This window comes from Labrus mixtus, chromosome 8, assembly GCF_963584025.1.
Source record: "Labrus mixtus chromosome 8, fLabMix1.1, whole genome shotgun sequence".
Classification (NCBI taxonomy): domain Eukaryota; kingdom Metazoa; phylum Chordata; class Actinopteri; order Labriformes; family Labridae; genus Labrus; species Labrus mixtus.
Genome location: NC_083619.1, coordinates 5883694 through 5899035, shown reverse-complemented (window position 1 = coordinate 5899035; position 15342 = coordinate 5883694). Strand labels below are relative to the sequence as shown.

General features: G+C 43.5%; 2 protein-coding genes across 2 annotated transcripts in view; both read right to left on the bottom strand.

Moving 5' to 3' along the window:
- The window catches only part of LOC132978695 (epidermal retinol dehydrogenase 2-like), a 489977-nt gene extending 476394 nt beyond the window's left edge, over window positions 1-13583 (bottom strand). Inside the window, exon 1 of the mRNA XM_061043959.1 lies at window positions 13579-13583. The gene's annotated coding sequence lies outside the window, so the exon portion shown is untranslated. The remainder of the gene's footprint in view (window positions 1-13578) is intronic.
- On the bottom strand, window positions 1331-14200 carry xkr4 (XK related 4). Its single transcript, XM_061043956.1, has 4 exons — window positions 13472-14200; window positions 5833-6032; window positions 4737-5091; window positions 1331-3972 (listed from the first exon to the last, which is right to left on the bottom strand). The coding sequence occupies exons 1-4, from the start codon at window positions 14164-14166 to the stop codon at window positions 3372-3374; spliced, it is 1851 nt and encodes a 616-aa protein (XP_060899939.1). The 5' UTR covers window positions 14167-14200; the 3' UTR covers window positions 1331-3371.
- Between the last annotated feature and the right edge of the window lie 1142 nt (window positions 14201-15342).

Genomic DNA, 15342 nt, shown 5'->3' with positions numbered 1-15342 from the left:
CTGACTGTGACAAATGAAAAAGACACCATGATGCATCTGCTTCATTTAAACAGTGAAACATGTCACTTATATGGAACCTGTAGCATGCTCAATGGACCTCACACTACATGCAGAGCACTTGAAATGTGTTGTCATATGTTAGTGCATTAAAGGAGCAATTATTCATCCCTCCTCATTTATCAGTGAACAGTTTTGCTCTTCTATTATCATCCTCGTTTATGTTGAAATATCTCCAAACTGTGGCTCCTCCTCCGCCTACCAGCTCAACTAGTCAGAGGCTATCATCACACTGGGAAGTGGTATCAGGTGCAGCAGTATGTAGTTTAATGAGTACACGAACAGGTACTTAAGTGCAGTATATCAGGCTGATTCTTGATACTGGTATCATAACGGTGCATCCCTATTTAAAATCATATAAAGCTGCCTTTACAAAAATGAAGCTACAGAGAAGAAATGTGCTTTTCAGCTTTCGATCTGACTTTTTTCTCCTGGTTCACGGTGATATGTTTCATTTTAGCCACTGACTGACAAAAAGGCCAAGAGAACTCTTACTGTCTTCTTGTTAAAAACATGTAGTTTCATCATCAGGAGGACATTTAGGTCATTTATACAACTCCAGTGTTTGCAGATAAACCTAATAAGGACCTTAACTGCAAATATACAGCTAATAAAGACAAGAGATCACACCATCTCTTTCATATGGTTGTCAACCTGGTGCAAACAACAGAATATTCACAATGCCAAAGTTCACTAGTGATTTAACTGAGTTAAGAATGAGAATGAAGCAAGTCTTTAAAGTGTGCACTCAGGTGGTTTGAAGCCAGCAGATGGGTCTGTTTTTAGGGGTCACTGACTGAATATGTTTAGAGCTGAAACTTTACCCTCCCACAGAAATGAATGTTATAACAGCCCTGAATCAAGCTTTTATAGTGGCCCTTTAGTACACCAAATATCAATTGGTTATCATTTATCAGTGAAGCATGTGGACACCTGCAGAACCACACTGATGTGGTGCTTAGTAAGGTTGTCAAAATATCGTTTGAAAACATGTGGTATCAAAAAGATTCTGTTATTTCCATCATCAATAGAAGTGATAAGTACCAAGTCCCTTTTGTCGTTTAGTGAAGATGTAAAAGTTACTTTGATGTCACTAACATATAGTCAGAGCACAGAGAAGGTGACACTTGGTGCTTACAGACTGCCATTTGAAGACAGAATTGTTACGTCACTGCCTCGGGTATAAAGTGTAACGCTTTTTTGTAGAATGGTTGGGCAAACAGGGAACGACCTGGCAACTACCCGGCAACATGTGTTTGTGTGTGTGGAGCTCCTGCTGTGTGCTACGCTGTCAGTGCCTCTTGCACTCCTCTCTGCGTTCCAGTTTGAGCCCAATTAATTCACACACTGGGACACAGATACAATGCTGTTGTGGATGCACTGTTTAAGTACAAGGGCGTACTGAGTGGGACTGTTGTGGAACCGCAGTGGCTACTGTCTAAATTGCACAGATATATTGGCAACTTAAATATTTGCACTAGCATTAAAAGCAAGAAATTATCCAATACTGGATGTGTTGGACTTTTCTGTTCCCGAGGTATCGAAACAGGTATTGAAATTGTTTGATTTGAAGTAAAATCATGCTGAAGTTTTAAATTCCTGTATCATGACATCCTCTAGTGCTGGGTGTGACAATGTCATAATAAATGTTTGTTGGCTAAACTGGAAGAACAAAAAACGGGCACATCTCTCCCAGAAGGAGACGTTGTTGATGGAGGAGCCAGTTTGACACAAAGTCAAAAACTCCTCGACTGATCGATCGTATCACAAAGCTGAATCAGGGCGTATGACAACATGTCCTCCTGAGCTGCTTCTCATTTTAAACACACACACACACACATTCACACACAAACACCCACACCACCTATAACTAACACTCACACACTTTTACCACAAATACACAGCATTACAGTGACTTCAGTACCCTCTATATCATCTCTAAAGTAAAAAATGCTGCATTTATATCAGAGTCCTGTACATCCTGGTGGTTTCGTTTGGCTGAGTTGGCTGCTCGTCGTCGTGTTTTTTTCTTCTTCTTCTTCGTTTTCTTTGTCTTCTTCCCCTGTCATCTCCTTTTCATTCCTGTATGCAGTTTACTAGTTTCTTTTCTGCCCTCTCCTCCACAAACATCAGTGTCACTGCACAGCCAGGTTTATGTGGCTGACTGCACATCGTTCAGCTGAGCTGCCGGAAAAGATTCTGCCTTGGCATTGTGTGGGTTTGACAGATTTTTTCTTCTGGGCAAAGGTTGTGAGCTGGTGACTGTCCAGATTTTTAACCCTTCTTTATTTCTAGTTATCCTCTCTTTTAGCCAGTTTTGGTTGATTTTTTTTTCCCAAACAAAACACAATGACTGAGTAAAGATGCTATTTTGACTCCTGTCTGCGTGTATTGTTCACTCTCTGTCCGACCCTTATCCAGTTGAGACCAGAGCTCTCTTTGAGGAATTGAATGACTTAGCCCGAATAGAACTTTTTTGGACTACCATACAATCCGGTTTTATAATCCTGCAAAAGAGAGAGGATGTTCCAAGGAACCTTTTTTGGCACTAAACCTCTTACCAGCAAGATAGCAAACAGCAGCAGATGGATTCAAATAAAAATGATCAAGATATACCACAGCCAACAAGGTAATGGGATTGTTTTTGTTGTCACTGGTGATCTCTCTAAGGGTGCACAACTTGACATATAACCAGCTGCTTTTTCCCCATCCCCTCTTGTTGGGAATTGGTGAAAGAAATAAGCAGCATTGAGTGGAATCATGTCGCTATCGATGCAAGCACCCACCCAGTTGTGGATGCATCATCAACAAAAAACCCAGACACATTTTCGACGATGAGGTGCCGTGTGAGTGTTTCTGTCGATGCTGAATGAGGGAACATTTCCTTTTCCTAAACCCTATTAAGGTGTCATATATGTTAGAGTGGAATATCTGTGATTTTAAAATCCCTCTTGGTGGAACGTGGCGATGCGTATTATCTCCACCATTTGCCAAAACGGTTCATGACCGTGTTGTCCGTGCAGAGTGTCAGAGCACTCGCGTTTCGATGATGACAGACGGGGTTTCCCTGATGAGTGAAAGTAAAAAAAACAAAAAAAAAACAGCAACAACCCTTCAGAGCACCTGAACAAATTCGACAGCTGCACTCGGGCTTCATTTGATCACTACCAACAGGGTGCTGATGCTGATGAACAGAAAGAGACAATAAGGAATGAGTGGTGATAGTGTTCTAATGAATTCCTATTGCCACGGTCCCTGTTTGCCGTTTATCGCACTGTGAGATAATCCTCAGTTATCTGTATTCCTGTTAAGGACTATAACGTGGTCTCATATTCCAGCCTCTCCTGAACCAGAGCATCATCTTTGTACTGCAGCCTTGGAGGAGTCAGCGAGCAGTCTATGGCCAGTATCGCCTTTCGTATACTGCGGTCAAGGACATGGCGCTCCCACGCCGGATAGCGGTTCCTACAGAGGTCAATCTTGATGACGGTCTCGTCGAGGCGCGGCGCACGAGAGGACGGCGTGGAGGGCACGGTGGCTCGGACCTGAAACACTGGCATGCAGCCGTCCCGCTCGGAGTACTTCCCCGCGTCACGCTCCAGGGTGGCGGTGGCTCCTCGGTTGGAGCGCAGCGAGTTGGTGGCTCCTTCAGACGGTAGTGTGGAGAACTGGGCGGTGGGGTCCAGGTCCAGACCCTGCCCGCTCGGCGAGCGTCCGAAGCGGGGCCCGTTGGGATGGAAGAAGGCGTAGTACATGAGCATGAAGACGACGCCGGTGAGGAAGCTGCTGAAGATGACACAGAGCGCTGGCACAGCAAAGGCGTCGGTCGTGGGCGGCGAGCGGTAGAGGTACCACAACGCACTGAGAGCGGCGTTCTCCACCAGGATCACCAGGTAGTAGATGAAAAGACGATACCTGAACAGAGATAGAAGACGTGATATTTACCAGAGTCACTGACTCCAAATCGGTCACTAAGTAAAACCGTTTTCCTACAGTATGAGAAGGGGAGCTCAAAGGTTTTGATTCTGGTGTGAAGCCTCTCGTTCTGTGCTGGTTATATTGTTTATTTGTAGTTTGATGTGTCTGTATGTGTGTGTGTCCTTAGTTTCTGCCAGTTCCAGGGGGTGATAGGCTGATTGACTTCTAGCTCAGCAGCTGATAGTTCTGATAATTAGATCGCCTAGTTTTCCTGTTGTTGTGAGTGTAACGTGAGTGTCCGATGTGTGGTGGATGGATTATGGTAACTTGAGCCTATTGTTATTTTTGCATTGACAACACCTTAACACACAAACACACTCCAATGACATAACTGACTTCCACCCCTCATATATTAATTGGACTAATTTGGTTGGATAAAGAATTGTTTAAATATTTAACCCGGTGTTCTTGCCCTTTTTGTGGTGACCTCCTGAGCCAGGTCATGACAAAGGTCAAATAATATGCAGTATGAGTTCAGTGTCAATGCAGACATTAAGGTTTTTGAGTTGCAGTGGTATACGGGGCTTCTGGTCAATCTGACTTTGATGCAGAATATCACAAGAGAACCTTTTAACTGTACAACCTTACAGCTGTAGGACGATGACAAACACACACAATTAAAGAACTAAGTTACACAAATCCAGCCAATGACAAGGATTTTGACCTCAGCTCAGAAAAAAAGGCAAATCGAGAGTCCTCACCTTGTCCGTCCCTCCTTGACGTTGAACCAGGTGAAGATGTAGATGATGCCCACGACCATATCGAACACGATCTCCTCCCATTTGCTGATGCAGAAGTCTGTCTCGCAATGGACAATCCAGAAGGTCATGATGCACCAGTGCAGGACGATGAAGATGCCAAAGTACAGTTGGAACACGGAAGCAAACAGGGCGAAGGTGATGACCCTCGCGGCGATGGTGAAGAAGTGCCAGCAGAACTGAATGATGACGGCCAGGTAGCTGATTGGCTTCTTGTCATCTCGGGAATCTCGCAGGGCTTTCTGATAGGAGGCTAGAGCCCAGGCCAGAGAGACGAGAGAGGCTGCTGCGGTCATACCTGCAACACAATACATTAACATTGCTATAATAACAAATGAAGGCAGTATTTTGTTAGTGGACGCACAGATTAAACACAGAATCATTAAAGAAAACAACAGAAAACCACAGTAGTAGAAGGTACTTTAGTCTCAAAACCACTAAACCTTGGCAAATTAGAGTAAAATGGTTCTCAACAATAAACAGTAATAAATAAAAAAGTGCTGGCGCTATGATTGCTGGTTTGGTGCCGCACTAAGCAGCTAGTCAGTATGTTCACATGCACAGTTAAGTCGAGCTACGATTAAAGCTCGATTGGACCATTTAATTGGACCACTGTTCTTGTCCCAGTAAAAAAGCACGGAGGAAGAATCAATTTTTGGATGTAAGTAAGACTGACTCTGCTACAGTAGGTGGTAATATATACCTCCTTTCAGCTGGTTACTATTGGGCCTTCTGCTGGCTGACCTTGCTAACAAGTTAGCAAGCAGCTAAATGGCTGTATGTCGAACAGTGAAAACATGGACAATTTCATATTGATTCCCTAAAGGCGTAATATTGGTGTCCCAGTCTGTGAGTTCACATTGCCTTTCGACGTTGCAGAAGTGGCAGAGAGCATGGGACAGAGGGAGCTCCACATACACACACAATCAGACATTCACACACGCACCGCTGGCTCCTGCAAAGGCGGCACGGAGTGGGGGATCACTAAACACTATTAGAGCAGTTTAAAATCATGCCTCTGTGTGTATGTGTGTGTTACCTTGCACGGCCTGGAGCTTGTGTGTCTGTATGATGATGCACAGCTGCAGTACCAGTTGTGGGGCGCTCTCCAGGAAGGTGGCGAGCAGGTGCAGCATGCTCACGTCTGCAAACTCGTAGACCATTCTCCAGTGGTAACGCCATCGCTCCGTCTCCGCACTCTGTCGACTCCTGATGCCCAGGTAGATGGTGTGGAAATACCTGGAGGGTAAATATCAGAATCAGAATAAAGATAAATATCGTGCTTTCATCTTTACTGGACAGTTAAGACCACCACACTCTCATCAACTGAACTTTGTTCACACTTTGCCTTTTAACTTTACTTTTCTATTGAAAATACTTTTACAAAGTAGCAGGAACATTTAAAAGTTACTTATAGTTACTGCCAAGCGGTAACCTCCAGTATTGAAAAATCAACACTGGAGGCCAATGAGAAGGTGCAAAAAACCATCATCTCTCCATTGTCCACTTGTGGCTGTATAAGCCTTGGAAGTCACGATGTTACAGCAGGATTAACAGGTTTACAGCCTGGTGCCAAAAATGATCGGCACACATTATAGAGGGCTGAATTTGATTTTTTACAAGTATTGGCTTGGGATTGATGTGTTGTAGCTGTTTGCTCTTTACCTGTTACTAAGTTAACCAAAAGTTAGTTGGGAACAGCATTTCCAATATGGCGACTGCCATCGTTGGGCTTCAAAATTCAACTCCAGAAACCAATAAGTGACATCGCTACGTCTATGTTTTATACAGTCTATAATCGTTGCACAATATTTGTTCTTTAAGTCCCTCAGTATCATCTGTTAATTTCTACAAATCATGAAATCCTCCCGAGTTTACCAACTGTGTTTGTCTCAAAAATATTTCTAGATTTTAAAATATATAAAACACAGGTGTAAGTGCAGAGCTAACCTGGGTTTGTGTTCATGGAGAAAAATTGAATTGAATAGGATTAAAGTCCATTCAGTCCAACTTCCCAATTTGAAATTTTAAGAAAATTATTAAATTAACCATGTGAAATCCCTGATGTAGATTTCAGTCGTATGATATGTCATCATGTGACACTCTGTATTTCAGTTCCAAACTCTGTTGACAAAAACTGCTTTGCATTCAGTGACGTGATGTTTGTGCCTGGAAAGAACCTGCTGAAGAATTACCCCTCAACCCCAACAAGAACTGAACTCCCTTGTATGATGAACTGCTACACTGCATGCCCTGACATGTGTAGCTCCATTCATTGACTGCATCCCTCTGCTGCCACCTGTTGGCTGGTTGTGTGTGATGCATTTAGCTCCTCTCTCTTGGATTGAAGAGGGCTGAGTGAGCACATACAACTTTAATGAAAGTCAACAGAGGACATACAGAAACCAATCAGTCGTTTATTTTGGGGTTTGTATGCCTCACAGGACAGCTGATAGAGTCAGAAACAGAGGTGCTGACACGTGTGTAAGATTTAGGCTGGCAGAAATTGAATATAATACTCATGGGAATGAGTAAAATATAAAATATCATTTTAAGTTCTTGAATTTCAGATTCTGTCTTTTACAGAAAGCTATATCTGATGAGATCAAACTGTTTTTAACTTGAGGCTGTCAGGGCAGCACAACAGAAGACATTTAATGGGAGAGCATGGATTTGAGATCTAACCCATAGACACACATTGTGTAAACTGAGATAATAACTCACACAAAGTAATGTTTTTCTTTCTTAAAAATCAACCTGCAAGATGAAGTTAAATTAGATCAATTAACAGATTTTTAGAAGGAAAAAAAGTAACTCCTCATCAAACATTTACGAGAACAGCAAGATGTCTGTATTCATTTGAATTGTTCAATATGAGGAGTTGAGTCATACATTTTCTCCAAACTTAAAATCAATGCTTATAACACATATATCGTTCCTTAACCGTGACAAACAATTATCACCAACGATGTCTTTTAGAAAAATAAGCATTTATATATTCAGTATGACCTTCAGTTGGCCATCTTGATTTTTAAGACATTTTTGGTGCACTTACAACACATGGCCAGTGGGTGGCAGTGTATGGGATGACTATTTCAAACATCCAATGAAGTAGTTGATGTGAAACCCAGACATTAAGTATGAAATGGATTTGAGAAGCTGACTGCTGTCGTGACCTCTGTGCATCAAAAGGCTACAATCAGTAGAGAAGTAAATTAGATCTCAGTAACCTCTACACCTAATCACTAAAATGTATTTATTTATTAACTTTACTAAATGTTTTTTTGTCAGATCATGAGTTGTGATCATAGACTCTACATATTAATGGACAAAGCCTGACGTCATCCATCTGTTACGGCAGGGGGCTCCTGAGGCTCATCAGCAACAGCCGCCATGCTTTGAAATCCCGTCTCATACTAACTTTCATTTAACCTCATGACAGGCTGAGAGCTGGTGGTGAGGCTGGTTTTAAGCCTCCTGCCACACTGCTACTCTGCACTCACCTGTCAGTCAGGTCAGCTATGTGCCTAACTATGGATAACACGTATCATTCTCAAATCAAAACTATATAATTTTGGGGGAAAAAAGGCACAGTGCCACATAAGGACATAAGTAAATTCAGTAGATACATATTGCAGGTTAGCAGCTGGAGGAAACAAATGAGCACGTTTCAAACTGAGCATGAATGTGTCCAACCTGTCTTATAAACATCTCAAATCCTAATATATAGACGGAGAATGGCTCCACTTTGCATCAGTTTGTTTTTATTGGTAAAACCTTTAGAAACAACTTTAAAGGGAAGCAAAAGACATGAAAAGGAACCTCTTCTACATAGCTTAAACAAAGTTTTTCAGTATGGATCGTTATGTGCAACATATTCACCCTCTGAGCTGCACACGCACGCACGCACGCACGCACACACACACACACACACACACACACACACACACACACACACACACACACACACACACACACACACACACACACACACACACACACACACACACACACACACACACACACACAGTACCTCTGCAGACCGGAGGCAAAGCTCCTCTAATGAAGTGAATTCATTATTACCTCTCAGTCTGTGTGGCCTAGTTGTGTGTGTGTGTGTGTGTGTGTGTGTGTGTGTGTGTGTGTGTGTGTGTGTGTGTGTGTGTGTGTGTGTGTCTCTGTCAGTGTCCCTAATTCATTTCCATCTCCTCTTTGAAATATCACAAACACATGGCGGTCATTTAGCAGCAGGCTAATGGGCCATGAAATTAACCAACACTGTCAATAAAGAATTAGAAAATTTAATCTTGGCTGAAGATATAAAAGCAGCTTGTACTCTTGCTCACATGTGTGTGTGTGTGTGTGTGTGTGTGTGTGTGTGTGTGTGTGTGTGTGTGTGTGTGTGTGTGTGTCTGAAGGTGTCCAACTTCTGACCGCCTCACTCACATCACGTAAAAACAGAATTCATCTCATTCAGCCAAAATGCAGATGTACAAACATGACCAATGTAAAGCTACCTTCATGTACAGTCCTTTTCCCTGTTTTTTAGGCTACTAGTATTTTAACAGCACACGTGTTTGTACAGATGCGTTTAATTTTTTCATGCAGCTACTTCATCACTGAGGCTCAAATAATTCAGACCTGATCCAGGACAGTTAATGAGTTATCACAGTTGAGCCCACTTTACCCAGACTCTTCACTGCTAGCCCCCTATGACAATTTTACACAACAAGTTCTGGTGAGCTGATGAATGAACTCGGCAGGAAACATTCACCGTGTGCGAGCGGGAGGGGATGGTGATGTGCATATCCTGCGACCAGCGCACAATAATCGTCTGTATGTCTGTGGTTGAGGGAATCTCCCTGCTACACTGACAAACATGGACATTGGTGGCTTTTCTGTTATTAGTGTGAGAGAAATTACAAAAACTGTTAAACCTCAAGACAAGAAAACAAAAGAGAGAGAAGAAAGAAGGGAGAGAGATTATGTTACAGTCTGCTGCTCTTTTTACCCCCCTCCCCACCCCCACTGTCCCCTGTCCCTCTCCAGCTCAGAAAGATCACTATGAATAATGCAAGACTCTCTCTCACACACACACACACACACACACACACACACACGCACACACACACACACACACGCACACGCACACACACACACACACACGCACACACGCACACGCGCACACACACACGCGCACGCACACACACACACACACACACACACACACACTATGGGTGTATGTATGATATGTATTCAAAAAAAGCCCTGGAGATCTCAGCATGCCACATAGCTCCACCTACTGGTAAGAGTAATAACTAGAGGCCATAGAAAAAAAAGCCATATCGTCTGACAGCATCTGTACATGTTTTTGTTTTGTTTTAATAACACTACTTTTGTTTTTTTAAAAGCCTTTACTGCAGAGGACAGTGGATGGAGTAGGAAACCTGTAATAGACAGTGGAGAATAACATCAATAGGCAATAGGGGCAATAGGCCGTGGGTTGGAGTCAAACCTGTGCCGTCTGCTTCGAGGACTAAAGCTTCTGTACATGGGATGTGGGACAAAACTAGGCTAGGCTATCCGGCCCCCCCAATATTTACAGTTCAAAACTGTTGGGTTTACATGTGAGGTATGAGCCCACTCTCACACCGAAAGGCTTAAAATACAGCAGCCTAGTCAGTAAGTGCAGCATCCTATGCTGTAAGTGACAGGCTGTCCTCCGGCCCAGTGGTTCCCAAAGTGAGATCTCCAGGGACAGTAGAGGTCTACACCAGGTCTCTAGGACCGGTATTCTGAGGGCGGGTCAAGAAGTTTGGGAGCCCCTGCTCTAACTTGTAATTTCAGGCATTATAACGTTAACAATATAAACGCTTGCATGTGATGATTTGCTCAGAATTAGCCATGTGCCTCCAAAATTTTACCTGTAAACACGGTTCAACTTTCCATGATCCTTCTGCTCACCTCCATCCTGCTATCATCTCTGACTGTCTCAAAAGTACCAACTATCCTGTACCTTCATTTTCCACATTCTCTAAAAAATAAAAATTGTAGGAGTCAGTTGACATCAAATGAATTTGCCAAAATCAATCATTGATGTGACTGTCAAAAGAAGTCCACTTCTTCTTTTTGTTACAATAGGTTTTTAAGATGTTGCTTCATTATTATCCCCAAACTGAACTCTTCAAAGTCTCACCAGATGCTCCAGATGTGTGATTCAACACTTGACCACAGACTCAGGTAAACAATAATACATGTCACTTGACACACAGAGGGGTTCCTTTATTGCCATATTTTGCAGCATACAGCCACTAAATGACAAAGCTGACATATTTGAAAAGTTGGTAGTCACAATGGAACTGAGTTCCAAGTCTGTCCTATCTCTGAGGGCAATAAAAAAAAATCTAAAACTGAGACATATCACTTTGAAGGAAATAGTATAGATTCATGCATATTGATAACTAATGGATTCAAGATTAAAAAGACTCCTGCAAATACTGATCAGGCAGCGAGAGACAGAGAGGCAAAGGGGAAAGTCACTGCGAGTAATGACCTCATGAAATAGTCACAGATTGTAGTTATTCAGAATCGGCAGGTATGACCTCGAAAAAATCAGAAATTGGAATCAGCCAAAGAAACGGTGATCTCTATTTTAGAATCTATTATGCTGTTTCGCTACACGACCCGTCTGATCATCATGTTATGCTCAAACTGTAATTCAGCCGCCACCCACTAGTTGAGACTTTAGCCATAGACTGACTGTAGCCCAAGTTAATGGGCCTGCTCTCCCTGCTCTACAACCCAGATGTAAACAAGCACAGTGAACTGTTACCTCCTAGTGGGAGCGATGCGGTTTGGCAATACTTTGAACTCCATAATGGAGATAAAGTTGTATGTTGACTGTTTGAGGTTAAACTGGAAAATTGACCTGAGCAATGTGCGGCCACTTTCCGCACAGACCTGTAGACGTTAACATCCGATGAGGCCCGGAAGCTAGTGGCGCTAATGCTGCTAACGTTAGCCACACTCAGCAAACTAAATGACATAGTTTATCAACTGACAATTTTCTAAATAAATTGTGGTAATTTTATTTCCATTTAGACTAGTTCAGTTAAACTGAATTTAAATTTCCATTTTATTGAATAGGAAATCAGTTACCCTGGTCCATCAGTGGCTGGAATGAAATCATCTTTGTTTTGAATCTTAATAAAACGATTGATGTTGAGATAAAGAGTAAAGAAAAAGAAAAGGTTCATGAGATCAAGTTCTTTGTTATAATTTTACATCCTCAGCTCAAGACTGACAAACATGAAGAAAAAAAAACAATCTCAATTGTTTTAGTTTAATCATGGCACTACATACCAGCTCATACAGCCCAGAGTTCATTCTCTCTATGATTCTCTCTCATTTCTCATACTGTATGACGAGCTCAAGCTTCATCCTCTACGATCAGAAACCTTTCATCATTATATACACAGGCCTTGAAAATGATGAACAGAAAACCTGCCGGTGGCATCGCTGCCACATACTGAAAAGATACAACCTACTACTGCGTTTGGACAGCTTTATGCATTTCTGTTTTCTTAAACCAATCTGGCCCCTGAAGCTCTCTACATATCTGTGAAAGACAGGAGAGTAACAGAGTAAATAAAAGCATGGGGAATGGAAACTCTACATCTCAGATCTACATTTGAACTGTCAGGCTGTAAACTCTGGATCACATTACCAACTGAATAAAATGGTTAAATGATTTTTGTAATGTTACACTGTGGTTTATGTATTTTATTGTATCCTGATATAATGTTATTAGGCTTAATGTTACTAAATGTATATTTCATAAACTGTAGATGCAAAGTCCAAACTTAGGAAAATAATTGGAAATATTCAAGTTCTATAAAATCTCTGTGCAGCATCAGTTTCACTTTCTGTATTGAAACTATATGTTAAATGCATCGTCCTAATTAATTCAATATACACATACATGTGACACCAATAACTCCATATTTCTACTAGAACAGAGTCTGCTCCGCTTTTAGAGGCTCAGCAAACATTTGAGTCTGTAACTCAGGCTCATGTCAAAATCATTTGATAGAAAATCCACGAATGCATAGAGAACAAATGATCTGTTAAGTTTGACCACATAAAGCCCCATGGTGAGAAACAGAACGTAAAGATATATCCTTTTTAAATCCATGCAGTAATTCATCATAAGCCCTATACATTATTGAAGAATACTTAAGTTTAATTTAAAGATAATTGTTGTAGCATACAGAAGCATCACTTCACCCAACAGCTGGAAGTTCTCCCAATTTGCATCAACAATTCAAATTATTCACATCCTTATTTGATATTTGGTGTCAGAAGTGACTGACAGGTCAGAGCCAGCTGTCTGTGTTTCTTACACAGCTGGTGTTATCTCTCCTGACCTGTGAGAAAGAGAGGAGAAGAAATGACCTGCAGCCTCACAGCAGCCTGTGTGTGATGGCCCTGCAGAGGAGAGCAGGCTAAAAGATGGCAGCTGGTAGCCATGCTGAAGGAGCTGGCACCATTCAGAGGACACCATGGTGCCAAGAGTGCCAACTACAGTCAGACAAACCCTCTGCTCATTCATTCATTTATTCCACACACACTGCACTCCCCCCCATCACTGTAACCTATCCCGAGGCCTCCAAACCTACCTCCATATCTGGCCCAGCTGGAGGATGTGGATGACAGACTGGCCGAACCACGCGCAGAAGGAGTAGTAGGCCGATCGTTTCCTCCTGCTGCCGGCCGCGGTGCTCGCCGTGCTGTTGGTCGTGGTGTTCTTGCTGGCGGTCGACGCCTGTCTCTGCGGCGTGGCCGGGTGGTGCTGAGCGGTAACGTCTCCGTGCGAGGCGGAACCGCTCAGTAGCTTATTACCGTCCATGTGGGAGCAGTCGGCGGCGGATTCCGCGCCCTCCTCGGTGCCGAAGTCGTGGACGAACCATCTGAAGCTAAAGAGCTGCACCGAGAAGGAGCCGAGCACCACGAAGAAGAGCGTCAGGCCGAACCACCAGTAGTCGCGGCGGAGGTAGTAGTCCACCGACAGCCACACGTCGGTGCCCACGTCGGCGAGGTACACAGCGACTGCGGCGACGATCCACAAGCAGTCCCACAGCGTGTATTTCTGCTGCTCCCGGCCCAGGTGAAGGCACGTCGTGTTGGAGCCTCCACCGCCGCAGCACCGCGACTCCCCGTTGGCGAAGTCTCCATCCCCGGCTCCGGAAGAGTCCGGCTGGCCGCCCGGGTGGTGGAGCCCCTGCACGGAGCCGGAGTGCTCCGAGTTCTGCAGGGGGGTAAAGGCCACATCGCTCTTCTTTATCTTCAGGACCCCGTCCGATTTAGCAGCCATTGTTAGAAGCCTGTAATATTACTCTATTATTTTCTTCCTTCGTCCCCCTCCTCTTCTCCTCTCCCCCTCTCCCCCTGCCTCTCTCAGTCGACACCCTTCTGCGCGTCTCTTCTACTCCTCCTCCCTTCTGGGCAGGACTAACTCCTCTGCCCAGTCGCCTCCTCATAATACAGAATAAAGACAGAAAGGATGACTGGATGTGGCCCCGTGCATGCTCGGATATGTTGGTCCATATCACGTCGATGGTCCGCTCACATCCAGCTGATAGTCTGCCTGCACACAAAACACCGGCACCGAGTCTGCATCCGCGGTCAGAGCTCCTCTCCGCCCTCGACGAGTCCTGATGCTGAGGCAGATGTTAGGGAAGTAGAAGGAATCAGCAGATCAAGAAAAATGGATAGGCTGCAGCCCTCTGCTTCTTCCATGGCACCGACTAAAAACTATGACATCATCCCCCCCCCTCTTCTCCTCACTGACTCTCTCTCTCTCTGCCTGTCTCTCTACCTGTCTCTCTACTGTGTGCATGCTACCCATTGAGCTCCGTTACAGCACAAAGTTAAAAAAAAATATTCTGCTTAAATCTTCCTTTGAGGGCAAACAAAAAAACTGCCAATAAGCAAGTCAGTGTGCAGCCTGCATGTGGATAAAAACACGGTCCAGACTGGATTCAGCACCATGGACAGATCCTGTTTTACTCAGCAGCTCTAGAACTTCGTCAGTTTTTTTCTCCCATTAGTTTCTCCAAACACAAGAGGCAGTCTTATATTATACTATGCTGCAAAAATAATTCCTCCATCGGACAGAAGGCCAACTTCAGCTCAAAGTCTCCCCAACCGGAACTGATCATAATGAGGCAAGAAACGACGAAAAAGACCCAGAGTCTAAGACACTCGGGTGAATCTCTTGCCAATTGTTTTCATTGTAAGGAATAATAATCAGGGTCGTCTTACTCAGGGTAAGGTCGTACAGGGTTGGTGCGCACACACCATGTACGAATTCTGGGGATGTTAATCCCCACTCTCTCTCTCTCTCTCTCTCTCTCTACGATTTCTGACTCTTATCTTATCTCTAAAGAGCCATAAAATGAGTCTTAAAAAAAGAAAGATATCTAACTGTCCATTTCTGATAAACTCTCCATCCCACCCGAGGGAGAGGAGAGCCTGTTCCACAAACTGT

Excerpts from the sequence above, each read along its gene's own strand:
- xkr4 (XM_061043956.1), bottom strand. The coding sequence starts at position 14,166 with ATGGCTGCTAAATCGGACGGGGTCCTGAAGATAAAGAAGAGCGATGTG. Across the intron at positions 6,033-13,471 it reads CAGCTGGGCCAGATATGGAG|GTATTTCCACACCATCTACC; the intron begins GTAGGTTTGGAG and ends TTTACCCTCCAG. Across the intron at positions 5,092-5,832 it reads CAAGCTCCAGGCCGTGCAAG|GTATGACCGCAGCAGCCTCT; the intron begins GTAACACACACA and ends ATTGTGTTGCAG.